General features: G+C 39.2%; 1 protein-coding gene across 3 annotated transcripts in view; it reads right to left on the bottom strand.

Moving 5' to 3' along the window:
* Positions 1-13,861, bottom strand: part of LOC100577879 (carbonic anhydrase-related protein 10) — a 180,353-nt gene that overhangs the window by 8,868 nt on the left and 157,624 nt on the right. For all 3 annotated transcript variants that reach the window (XR_003305590.1, XM_006566261.3, XM_026443656.1), the window contains exon 6: positions 10,810-10,876. Coding sequence is in view for 2 of the 3 variants with exons in the window: in XM_006566261.3 (XP_006566324.1) it covers positions 10,810-10,876 (67 nt within the window). In the remaining variant the exon portion in view is untranslated. The remainder of the gene's footprint in view (positions 1-10,809; positions 10,877-13,861) is intronic.

The following is a 13,861-nucleotide window of genomic DNA, read 5'->3' as shown; positions in this document are numbered from 1 at the left end:
AATTCGCGAGTAAAAAAGCAGATCGAGGGGAGATCGAGAATACTGTCACGCGCCGTTTCATCCCCCTCCTTCTTTCGAGAATCGCGATGAATTTTTTCGAATTTTTTTGCTACGCAAAAAGCTCGCGATCTCGCTGATCGATGCATGCGATTTTCGTCCGATCTTTTTATTTTTCTACAGAACTAAATTAATTTGACAAATTATCACTGGGATAGAAAGAATTTGTTCTAAAAATTCTTAAATTTGATATATTTGGAATTTTTCAAATTTCGAAGATTTCAAATGTATCGTAAAATTGCAACGAGATATTTAATAGAAATGAATTTTTGTCAAGGAACTATCTATCGAGTCTTTATTATTAATCTTCGACTGTTTCAAAACAAGATCGTAAAAATTGAAGTTGACTGAAGTAAAAAAAAATGATTATTATAATAAAATATCGCGCGATATTTCTTCATCGGGGGGCATTTATCACAAGCGTCGAAACGAAAACAAATATTTCGTCGTAACAGTTTTCGAAAAATAGAAATTCGTTTCGATACGCTTTTGCAATTTTCGCTATTCCCCTCCCCACCGCTCCCTTTTTTTTTTACGGATACAACTATATCACGACGAAGAATGGTTAATATTTGCACGAGGAAAATATTTCATCGATTTCAAGTGAACCGTATCCGGGCATCGAAAGCGGGCAGTTTCGGAATTTTCACCCTCTTTTCACAATTTTTATCGCGAATAGGAAAGAAATAGAAATCGAATCGCACGAACGAAAGAATATATTTGCCACACGTCGTGGAATCTGGTGGAGGAGGGGAAAACCGTGTTCCAAATTAAAGGGGCGGTGTGAAGCGGATTCGCGACCGTGTAATACCAGGAGTCGAGGAGTCGCGTTGAATACCAACGACATAAAATGAACTTTGAGGATAAAATCAGCCAACGTTATTTTAAATAACGTCGAATATTCTCCCCTCCTCCTCGTATCCAAGAAACATCGCGATACTTGAATTTTCATCACGATACGTCCCGATCGTAAACAACCTCATTCATACATTCTTTCAACCGAGAGAAAATTTTCACACGATTCGTATAAATTCGTACAACATATATATAAATCCAGATTTCATTAATCTTATTTAAAAATCCTAGCTATGAAGCGAGTCCACGTATATATATTGAAATCTCTATTTGGTTATTCGTCCAATGAAACGTTTAAAAGATTTATCGATACAATAAATCTACGCAGAGTTAGTAAAAAAATATAAAATACACACAAAATTTAAATTACAAATACAATACTAGAAAATCTTCCACGAAACTCGAGAAACGCGCGCCTAATTACCCTAATCGTTAAACCGTTTAACAGGAAAACGCGTTTCCCTCCTTATCTATTATCACGGTCGGCCATCGTCGATACCTCGCGTTGTGTCGATGCACGCTCTTCGAGGAACACACGTACGGTTGCTGTCGTTGCGTGGAATTCGAGGGCGAAGGGCTCTTAGGAAAATTGGGCCGACCGTAATGGCGCGCACGACCGCGCAACGGTGGATAACGATGATGACAGTGGCGATAATCGAGATATAAGAACACCGATGGCCCACCCATATAACCTCTCTCTGCCGTGTCGAATTAAATGCAAAACGTATATATCTTGTAGTATAAGCAAGTAAATGGAGCGGTCGAGACGAGGATGTACGATTTTCCTCGGATAATATCAAATATTTGCCCTCCCCTGCTTGGTGGGGATTATGAGGGTTGCTGCATTCAAGGATGATTGGGTTTAACACTTTGAGAGAGAGAGAGAGTTTGTTGGTGATTAATCGATTGACTTTACGCGTTCTCAAGGAAAATGGTGATAAATAATTGGAGGAGAGTGTTAAATGTCCATTTAGAATTCAGTTATTGAAGATTGAAAAAGAAAACAATATTGGAATATATGGGAATTAACACAAAGGGGAGAAGATCTTATATAATTATAATTGGTAGATATTTCGGAAAATTGTTGAATATGGAGCACTGAAGTTTGGGTTTTGACGATTGATAATGGTAAAGAAGTGAAAACGAAATAATGAGCTCGATTTAATTGATACAGAAGATTAATTATTATTTTCGATCGGCCGTTTCATTAATGCACGTTACGCGTGCGTTTAATTTCATTTATACAAACGCGATATCTTTCGAGGTCGCCCATTTCATTAAACAGATTCAGTTTTCCAAATTAATTCTACATTTCTCCCTCTCCGTATAATTAAATTGAACTCCATGGAAACTCCATTTACCGGACTAATTGTACGAAAAACCGACCGTGTATAAACAGACTTATCCGCCTGTATTATGTTTTGTAAACTTGAAATCGAAGAAATAAAGAACTCTCGATCAACCATTCTCCATCCCGTTCCACGCAAAAGAAGAAAATTACAAAAATCAAAATCTGAAAAATTATCTCACGAATTGTTCCACGAAAGAAAGAAAATATTTTAAAATAATAGCGCAAGAGAAAAAGAAAAATTTAAATACTCTTCGCGTATTAAAACTTCCCTCGCAAACGTCCTGAAAGAGAGAAAAAGGGGGCCACTAAACGTCCAATCGTTCAGCTCTCACCCTAATTAACCCCGTGCCGCTATTATTTCGCTTCGAGCTGTTTGACCTGAAAGTAGAAGGCAGAAAGCGTCGGTTTGCCAAGGGAAAAATGGCTTTATCGCGTGGCGTGCCAAAGAGGGAAAAGCCGAGAAACGAAGCGAGGAGCGCGGATTACACTGGGAAAGTAGCATGCCCCCTCCCCTTCTGTCCTTTTTTTTAAAATATGCACCACCCACTTTTTCCACCTCTTCCACTTTTCGCGCTGCGCGAGAAGGATGTGTATGTGTATATATGTATGCGTGTCAAGGCCAGGATCCGGTTGAAGAGAACGAGGGAAAAAAATTTCCTCCCCTTCCTCGCATCGAGAACGCCTGTTTTCTCTCGATGATTCATGGAACACGTTTACCCATGTTCATTACGAACCTCTCTCTCTCTCCCAAAACCAACGAATCTCGTATTCAAAATCGTTTTCAAATTTATGCGCGGCACAATACCTGCGCCACTCCTTCCCACAGAATCGCTGTCTGTTATTGGCGGAACTGGGGCTCGGTGTTTGTTCGCCCAGCTTGTCGTTCAAACGATTCTTTTGTCTCCCCCTCCCCTCTTCCTCCCCCCGGTGGACATTGCTTTTTCGGCCTTTCGACGAAATTAATTAGCCGATGGCAAAGAGTTTTGCTCCGGTTTTTGCCAAGGTGAGAGAGCTCAAATGATCCAATATTATAATTCAAGTGTACTTTCGAATCATTTTAAACATTCGTTATTACGTCTCATGATATATCGAAAGAATATCGATCTCGCTGTAAAAAGATATACACGTATTCGTTGAAGAAATAATATATTCTCTTCTCGTATTCCAACGATTTATGCGAAATGATCGCGATCGTTCCATGTATCCGCGATATGAAACCGGATGCGAGAAAATTGGCGAAAAGTGCACAGCCACCACAAAGCGTCACGGAATCCCTCTATTCCGCACAAAGGCGAAGCCCTTAGACGGCTGCACGCATCGCAATCGTGCTAATTTCCACCACGCTGTTTGCACGCGCGGCTCAGTTTCTTGGACATGGCACGCTGTGATGGAACAAAGGGGCGGCAAACGGGCCAACCGCGCCCCTTTTCGTTGTCCGGCCCGTCAACAATGACCCGGCGCCGCCACCTACCGCCATTCATCGTTGCCACGCGTCAAACATTCCCGTTTTCTTGCACGCCAGATACCGATCTAATTGGTAGACGGTATTGTTCTGCTTATCAGATATCCCGATGAATCGTGATCCAAATCTTTCGTCGCCTGTCTTCATATCTTCGCAATGACGAATTCGTGTGTGACTTGCGATCTTGAAATTATGAATACTTGTTTCTTTTTTCTGTTCAAGAGAAAAGAAGATTGTTTTTACTTTCGAGAAGATTTTTCTCTTTCGATAGAAATATTTTCCAGGGTGAGAGGGATGGAGGGAAGAATTTATTAGGGTGACGGATCGTTCTTGGGAACGATTTTTTTTTTCTTTTTTCGAGACTTCGTGGATGAAGTGTAGCAAGGACGGATGAGATGGCAGCGGAGGATCGACCAAGTTTCTGATCGATCGAGGGACACTCTTCGACACTCTTCGATCAAAAAGTTGTGTCCTCCTCGAGATTCAGGGAAATTAATGAACGCTCCTCGAGAAATTAGCAAAGACAGTGCTATGTAAACTCGTTATAAAAACCTTTACACAATTATCGATGAAATTATTCTTTCACGTTTATCAACGAAAACGAAATGATTGATCTCTGAAAATATTATTATAACCAGAGAAAAAGAAAAGAAGCTGATCGAAGTAAATCTATTGTAACGAACAAATAGAACGAAAGAAACTGATCAGAAAATCGAAGAGAAACGAATAATTATCCGAAGAATAATTACTGAATATTATCACTTTTTTATCAGATATATACATAATCGATTAAAATGAACAAAAAAAAAAAAAAGAAGAAAAAGAAGAAGAGGAAAGACAAAACAATTTTTATTCTAAAAAAAAAAAAGTTCGACGAACCGTTCGTATCCATCGTTCCTCCATTTTCAAATCAGAGCAGAATCGACGTTTTACGTTTTATTTAACGTTCCATCCATCCATTCTCGAAAACGAAGCAACATGTGCCGATGCACAGCACGCGGTGGTTGCGAATCTGAAAGGGGGGCGCGAGTAAGAAATCGTGGGCGGATGAAGGGGTCGCGGCGCAAGCCCGCCATCAGTTACGCGAAACAAAGTGGAAATACGCCATGTATGCACACGGCATCCCCCGAGCCGCGCTCCAAGATAATAGAGCACGGACCTTTTCATCGCAAAGTGGCTTGGAAAGGACGGCGCACGGATTTTTCGTTCAAATCCGCCCCTTCCTCCTCTTGCAACGTGTTTTTCCGTATTGTTTCCCGCGGTATCCCCTTCCAACCATTTCCAGAAATTCGAAGAGCGTGTGCACGCGCTCCACGTGCCACGATATTCGAACAGAGCCGGCAACGAGTGGAATTTAAGTGGATGGATGGCGAAATTCGACGAAATTTGTTTGATCTTGATGACTCTTTGATTATTTTTTTTTTTTTTATTATCGATCTTGGAGAACGCAGGAAAAGAAAGGAAATTTTGTTTCAGGGATATAGGGGGTAATTTTTAAAGAGTTGAAAAATATGGGATTTCGAAAAGAATATGGATAATTCTTTCGACCTTTTTCCCTAGAATTTTTGTAAAGTTGAAATAAAACTCACCGTTTTAGCGAAAATATAATAAGTTTACGGAGAGTCGAAGTTGGTATCCACGCGAATCATCACGATGGTACTGAAAATTTCGAGAATATAGATTTGATATTGTTCCACGACTCGTGGAAATATTATCTGTTTACTTTCACAATGAAGGTAACAAGGTATATAACTTCACGGACATGTTTTCGTAATTTCAAACAACGTATCACGAAAACACACACCTTCCACGATAACTCGGAGATTTATAAACCAAACAAACACTAACAAGAAAATCCACTGGAAGAGAAATGTTAATCCATCTATCGATAAACGAGGATATATCTTCCATTTCTGTAAAAGAAACGAAAGAACGAACGAAAACATTTAATCCACCGTAAAATCAAAAAATATTCCAAGAAACAATAATTATTTATTCTTAAAATATACCTGTTTCGATCGTGGAAAATATATATAATCGATAATGTTATCTTTACTTCAGGGCAGATGAAGAATTAATATAAATGCTTACTGTTAGGGCGGATTCAACGTTGACGACCAAGACAAGAAGCTATAAAGAATTTTATATTCGCTCGACGAGTAATGCGTCGCACATTTCTCATTTCACTTTGGTAAATGCACGCATAGATACGCGGCTATATATATTCATATCCATAGCAAGGTTTGCAAGGAGAGGAAAGGAGGGGATTTGTCTTATTCCGTCCCCCTCCCTCGCGTTTTATTGTCCCCATATATTGCCAGGACTGCTTATGATGAAAAACAACGAGAGATGATGCATCCACCCCGGCATCCCCTATTCGACATCGGATACGTTTTTATCGTTCGAATTTTTCTCGAAAAGCAACGAGTGTTTAAGAGAAACGAATTAATTAATTATTTCGCGATTGAATTTTTTGGAATTGGATAATCGAACGAAATAGAGTTGATTTAAGAAAAATAAGAAACAGCGACGATGAGATTTTACGTTTCGATCTTTTGACGTCGACTTAATATCCTTTCTTTATAAATGCAAACATCTCAAGAGGTACAATATCACATTGTATTCAATAGTATAAATCAGACGCCCTATATATTTCATCCCAGGCAAAATTGAATTCTTGAACGAGGGTGGATATCTTAATATAAGAAAAAAAAAAAGAAAAAAATCTCAAAAGTGACAAACTTGAAGAGAGATCTCTGAAAAAAGATTCCTACGAATATACCAGGAATGCTCCAGTTTGTTCCTGTTAAACATTCGTCGAGATGTTTTATAGATATAAATAAAAAGAAGAAAAGGGTATATGAATGCAGCGGGTCTTTTGAAGCTTTATTAAAGTAGAATAAAGAATGCAGAAAAGTATGCGGAAAATTGAATCTATCCACGGTTGGTATATTACGATACGTAAATACATAAAATATTCGATAAGATTGTTAATAACGAAAGATTTTACGCGAAATAGTTTGTATTGTTACAACAAAAGATAATTGACGATATATCAATTGGCAATTTCTAAGGTTTATAATCATATTGGTTAAACGGTTATTGCGATCTCGTGGCATGATTTATTCGAACGATACTTCGACGAGCCAATCGAAACAGATCGCGAGTTTCACACGCGTGGCCGTTTCAGATACGTATGCAACGTTTGAATTAAACTGATTCATAAATATTAACACTCGGTGTTTACGCTGCGGTGCGCGATACACGAGCTTATATTCGTAAAGCGAGCCTCGTGTGCATCGTATGCACGTGACATAATAATTCCTCGACAATGATGCGAAATTATACGCTCGAGTGTTCGCCGTCTACGCCGCGAATATCAACGAAATATTTTCTTAATCTTGTTTTCCGATAACGAGTGGAAAAAAAAAAAATTTTGATCTCGAAAACTCGGATTTCGCGTTTCATCGGACACGTATAAAATCGTAAAACGAATAGAATATTTTGAAATTAAATTTTTGCGATTTTCCGTTTCCCTTCTATAAACACCGATTAAATTTTTATCGTAATCGTTCCATTCGTGTACAGGAAAAAACAATAGATTTATTATTTTTCATTGAAATTTCCTTCGTATCGGGATGTAAAACAGTTTACAATATATATCGCACGCCGTGTATGTACGTATATGTCAAATGGCAATTTTTGACAATACACGGGATACGTACTTATCACGTGGATATCACAGTTAAGTGCGCGAATATTTTTCGAAATTTTCAATTTTCCCAAAGCTTCGTTAAAAAAAAAAACAATAAAATAAATAAATAAATAAATAAATCTCTTTTTTCACGATTACATTTTATATACACATAAAAAATTATTAACAAAAATTCAATAATACACCTTTCAAACTCTATCCACCACCTATCGCTAACAACGTTCATGATACTTCAATCGAATACAAAAAAAAAAAAAAAAAAAACTATTAACAAAAATTCAACCGCATAATTCCAATCCAAATTCTTTCCCACTATCCATCCCCCTTCCCCATCACCAGCAACATCCATAATACCTCAATCAAATTCCTCGACTCACCCTTCTCGATCCAAATTCCCCCTTCCTCCCAAAATGGCGGCTAGATCCCGTGGAATCACCGCAAAGTCAAGACCCCCAACCCCATCCCCCTGTCAACAACGGCCGGTTCCTCGACCGGAAGCCTCTTGGCGCGATACAATCTTGCCCTCTCTCGTGAAATTTCGCAATAAATACTGGTGGAAACTTTTCGAGGAGAGATGGCGCGCATACAGGAGTTGGAATTGGAGAGAGAGAGAGAGAGAGAGATATGCCCCATTGTTGCCACGGATGGCGTACGTGGCACACATCGAGGGTACACAGGAGAGGGAGGGGGAGGTATACACGACAATGGAATACTTAGATCCACCCCTGTTGGTCCACCCCCCACGGCATTCTCCATTGTCTCATGATTTATGTGCCGTGGTCGCGGTGTCAACAGGGTATTGATTAAAATACACGGACACAAGCGCACGTATGCGTGTGCATACGGTGTGCACGGGGAGGGAGGGGCAGGGAATTTATGCACAACGACCGAACGGTGGACGCGAACATCGTTGTCCCTCGTTGTAAATCGACCGGGGGCGCCGTGTCGATTGTCGTTTCCCTCTGATCCCTTGTAAAATGCGAAACGAACGAAGCTTCCATCCATGAATCGCTTCAAGACGCCTCTGAACTCTTGAACATTGCTCGCGTCCAACGTATCTTTTATATAATAATCAATCATCTTCTATTTCGATCTTTTTCCAGAAATTGTATTTCAACGTAATAACACTGTCATTCGATATCACGTTTCTTTCTCTTGCAAGTTAATCGACGAATATTTCCTCTCGTTGCTCCGAGAAAAAGGAGGGGAATTCGATAAGGAAAAAAATTCTCGTCAACGCGATTCCACTCACGAGAGGAACGCACCCTTAAACGGTTAATGGTAGCCTTCTTCACCCTTCTTCACCCTCCAAAAGCCAACGAACTACCCGTCACAATATCGGCTCCCGCCGGACGGAGATAAACTCGGCCTTTCGAAGAGAAGCCTGGCGCGGATATTCGCGGCGGGGTTGACTCGTTACCCCTTAAGAGAGTCATCACCCCCGCCTCCGACTTTTCACCCTCTCGAGAGTCAGCGAGTCGAGCCTCCCCTCCCTTCCCCCGCCATCCATCCCTAGAGCGTCGCCAACTCTCCCTCCCTCTCACCGTTTTATTTATTATCCGGGCGGGGGTTATCCCACCGACCGTGGCCAACTTTCCACCGCGGCTCGCTGAACCGGCTCCACGCGGTATTTGGTGCGTGAACCGCGCATTCATCGTCGACGCGCTCCCTTTCTCACCCCTCGAGCTTCCATCCACCGGCTTTTTCATCCTCCTCCTCCTCCTCCACGCGTCTCAGAAACCGACTTTCGACTAATTGCGGCCGCGAGTGAAAGACGCGCAATAATGAATATCTTCTTTTTCGTGGTACGTTGAGGGACCACTTTTTCCTTTTTTCTTTTTTTTTTTTTTTTATTCGAAGAGACGTCACGTGGAATTAGATTCATGAAGGATAAGGAATTTAAGAGAACGAGGATTTTTTTAGATGGATCAAGTTCGAGTCTTGTATTAATTTTGTACAATGTTGACACAAATACGAAGTAAAGTGAAAGATTATGCACGGGATGTTTTCATCAAAATAATGAAATTTAGTTAGGTAAATATTCCACGAATTTTCGGGAGAATTTGAAGAATGAAAAATTACGATCGAATATACGATCCTAATTCCACAATTGGTTCATCGAACGATTGGAGAGGATCGAAAGTTTGGCGAAATTCGTATAATAGGGAGGGATAAATCGTGGCCATTATAGAACGGTGCACGAACGAAACTATTAATATCCCATCGCAAAAGCAGACGTTAACTTCGGTCGCGGGTTGAAAGCCTATAACGGGTCGGATACTCTGGCCCACCACCACGTTAATACGTAAATGCGTATTGATAGTGCGCGCAAGCGGCACAGACGAAAGATGCTCGCATTATACGCGAAATTACAATAGATCACGGCCCATGAATCGCGCGTGTTCACGCCGTTATAGAAATTTACCGCTCCTCGACCAACTCTCTCTCTCTCTGAACCGTACGCTGCTTTTTTTGTTTCTCAACTTCAAATTAAGAATTCTTGAACTCTTGATTTACAGAATATTATTTCAAGTATTATTTCAACGTTCCGATTCCTTATTTCTCTCTCCTTTTTAAAAAAAGATTAAATGAATTAATAGATGGATCACTTCGTTCACTAAATACTTTCTCCTAAACGATTTTTACAAATTCGTACGAATATCGTAAAGTTGCTTCGCGTCGAGATTTTATACCCGTTTCGAAATTGAGCACGGTATTGGAGGAAGAATTGGATGATTTGTTTTTTTTTTTTCTTTTTTTCTTTTGGGACAACACGGTCTGGTGGATATGCATTATGTATAACATGGGACTAGGGATTTGGTATGAATGTTTATCGCGGGCTCCGTGAATATTTCCCGGAGAATAACGATTACTGGGAACCACGTGCTGTGCAATTTCGCTCGCGACACCGACGATCCTTAAAACGCGATCCCCGAAGGACCACGTGGCACACTTTTTAATCTTTCGTTGCTTCGCGAAGTATTTCGAAAGAGTGGTGATATATATATATATCTTCCTTCTTTTCTTTTCTTTTCTTTTCTTTCGGATGCTGTTGGTCGGTTTGGGATGAAAATTTTTTTTCACGCGGAGAAAATATTCTGGAGATTCTGCGATGAATTTTTTTTTTTCTATTTTTCTACATCTCATGTAATTTTAACAAGAGTATATATATTTCGATACTTCTTCTTTTTATATCTACCAGAGATTATTCATTCTTTCCTATGCGTTTTTAAAAAAATAATTAATGAATTTTCTTGAAAATCTTTCACGCCGGAAACAACGTTATCAACAACAAAAATAAAATTCCTGCAATGATTAAACTCAAGTCGTTGTAAAGTTTCAAAAAGAAAATCAAATTCGTTTACTCACCTCGATATATAACTTTGTTGAACACGCTGGTTATAATCTGCAGTTCAGGATTTAACGTCTCTCCTAGCTGGAACAGAGAAAAGAAAAACAGATTTTGAGTATCGATGTTTTGAATATCAAAATAAGAAAGAGAGAGAGAGAGAAAGGGACAAGTGTTGTTCTCTCTCGTTCATTTTATATCCTAATACGTTTTTCATCGATTTCCCATGAAATGGGAGTCTCGACGCTGCTAAGTGCACCGCATAAAGAGCCGTTTCGAAACTTCCACGCTGGACGGCCATTAAAGGTAACCATAAAAGGCTAAAACCGACAGGCAAGCCTCTAAAGTAACGATAAATAACAAAAGCTCATCGAGGGTGGATCGAGAGTTTTCGCCTGGATGGAACGATCTTGATTACCGATCTAAATGATTCGCGGATCCCGAATTCGATGAAATTTTATACTTTTCCTTCCTTCTGAAATGATACAGTTCGATTATTTATTGTTAAAATAATATAAATAACACGAAATAAATTCTCAAGTAACTAATACGTTCTACGATCGACGTTCCATTTTTTTTTCTTGCAACTCTGAAAACTCAAAGTGCAAGAAAAATTACATCCTTCGAGATAAATTTTTCTTAACGAATTCCATTAAGGAAAGTTAAAAATTAAATTTACATTTCAGGATGTTGAAAAGATTAATCGAAACATGTCCATTCGAAATGATTTTAATCCGGGATTTAGATATGATTTACTTCGGTTATTGATTTTATGATTTTTGGCCATACTCTTTGTTTTAATACCTTTTTTACCTCTTTGTTCCTCTTTTCCTATCAACGTAAGAGTCTCGTTAGTGAAAGTTGGAAAACGATTCTATGAGTCATTGTTGCGCTCCGTTTACAAATTCATGTTTTATCCGTTATTCAGATCTATCATCGTGATTATCACGAAGTTAAATGTTAACACCTCGATCTAATTTTCCAATCGATCTAATATTTCCAATAAAAACGGAATAAAATTTGAAAAACGTGGACAAACGTTTCGTTTTTCCCTCGGATTTAATATTTTTCAAAATATTTTTCATACACTCCTCGATCCATCTGAATTGCAAAAGTTAAGATATTATACAAGAAACGCGATTGATTACTTTTAAAATATCCTCTCGAAATACCGTGGAACGAGAACGGGGAAAAAGGGGTAAATATTCTTACAATATCCGGGGGTGTAATTATCGCGACTTCATCCGGCGGACAAAATAGAGGTAAGCTGGATTATTAGCTTCCGAGCGCGATAACTTATTAAGCGATAATAAAATTTTCAACTCCTCGTAATAAAACGGAATCAATGGCCGGGTATTATCGCATTATACAGATCATTCGGTTTAACAATTTAAACGAAACGATTATTGCTTCTCGCCTCCCATGTTAGATTTAACGAAGCAACAGGATAACGTTTCTTTCTAAATAAAAAAACCGATAACTGATCAACGATAAATTTCAATTACAAATATATATATCTATATGGTGTCTCGAAATTAACGCAAGATTTGAATTTGCCGCTATTTTTGCATTAAGTTATTGGTAATTCTGAAAAAAAAACAGTTTGACAGCTGAGAGTTTAGTAAAAATGGAGCGTTATACGATACAACAACGTGTCTTCATTATTGAATAATATTTTAAAAATAATGAAAGTTTGGCCGCAAAATAAGCACATTTTCACCTCGATGGCTTTGTTAATCGCCAAAATTGTTTGGGATTCGGAGAATTCACGTGTGATTAGCGAAAAACAAATGTACTCGCAACGTGTCACTGTTTGAAGCGGATTTTGGACAGGAGGACCATCATAGGATCATACTTTTTTGAGAACGAGGTTGGTCAAGCGGCAACTGTTAATGGTGCTCGATATGGCGACACGATAACACAGTTCTTTCTGCCGAAATTGGATGATATTGGTGTGGCCAATACGTAGTTTCAACAAGACGATGTTATACAGCCAATGAAATATTTTATTTTTGCATGAGACATTTTTTAGTCGTGTACTCTCTCATTTCGGTGATCAGAATTGGCTTTCTAGATCGTGTGATTTAACACCATTAGATTTCTTCTTATGCGGTTATTTGAAGTCAAAGGTCTATGTCAACAATCCCACGTGCATTACAAGAGGAAATTAAACATTGCATCAATGAGATTCAGCTACAATTATGCAGAAAGGTGATGAAAAATTTGGACAAAAGGGTGAGTATGTGCCAGCAAAGCCATGGAGGCTATTTGCCCGATGTGTTGTTCCATAAATATCCTATGTACTTTATTGATTCCCTTAAAAAATAAATATCTAAAGACTAAAAACTCTCTTTTATATTTAATTCAAATCTTGCGTTAATTTTGGGACACCCTTTATATCTACATTTCTCCAAAATTTCACATAAAAATTATAAATATAGCTTTCATTATCCTCAACTCGAAATATCCTATTACTATCTTCCTCTCGATTATAACAGCAATTCGCTCTTTCAAATTCGCGGGATACAAATTTCTCGTTGATCTCGTTGACAAAGAATTTCCAGAAGGCGGTGTCGGGCCGAGCTTTAACAGGTGCTCGATCTAAGTAAAAGTGTGCCGCGGGTGGCGGCGTTGACGGGTGTAATTCAAACGGATTATACCCCGGGGGGGATGCGTCGGAGGGATAAGATCGAAATGAGTGGTCGGAGGCGCGCACACACCCTGTCAACAATACCCTTCAACAATCCCGCGGCCTGGGTAAATCAGCTCTCGACCGGATGATATTTTTTCACCGGTCGTTTCCGCCGGGATGGATTTATCGACTCGAGTTTCACCCAGTTTTGTTCGTTGGACGGGACCTTGACGCCCCTGGATGGCAATTAACGGCGGCCAAGGTTTTAACGAATGCGGGGCGAGGCGGTGCAATTGTTGGGGAGAATGTTTGCGTTGATTGAGAGGAAGGCTCTTATGCAATTTTTTTTCTTCTTTTTTGTGTAGTTTCTTGTAGTTTTCGTTCCAATTTTTCTTCCTATTCCTTTTTCCCTCTCTTGTATCTTAAAAGAGAAATATCGA

The sequence above is a fragment of the Apis mellifera genome, linkage group LG11 (assembly GCF_003254395.2).
Source record: "Apis mellifera strain DH4 linkage group LG11, Amel_HAv3.1, whole genome shotgun sequence".
Classification (NCBI taxonomy): Eukaryota; Metazoa; Arthropoda; class Insecta; order Hymenoptera; family Apidae; genus Apis; species Apis mellifera.
Note: the sequence above shows the minus strand (reverse complement) of the source record. Positions and strands in the feature narration are given on the sequence as shown.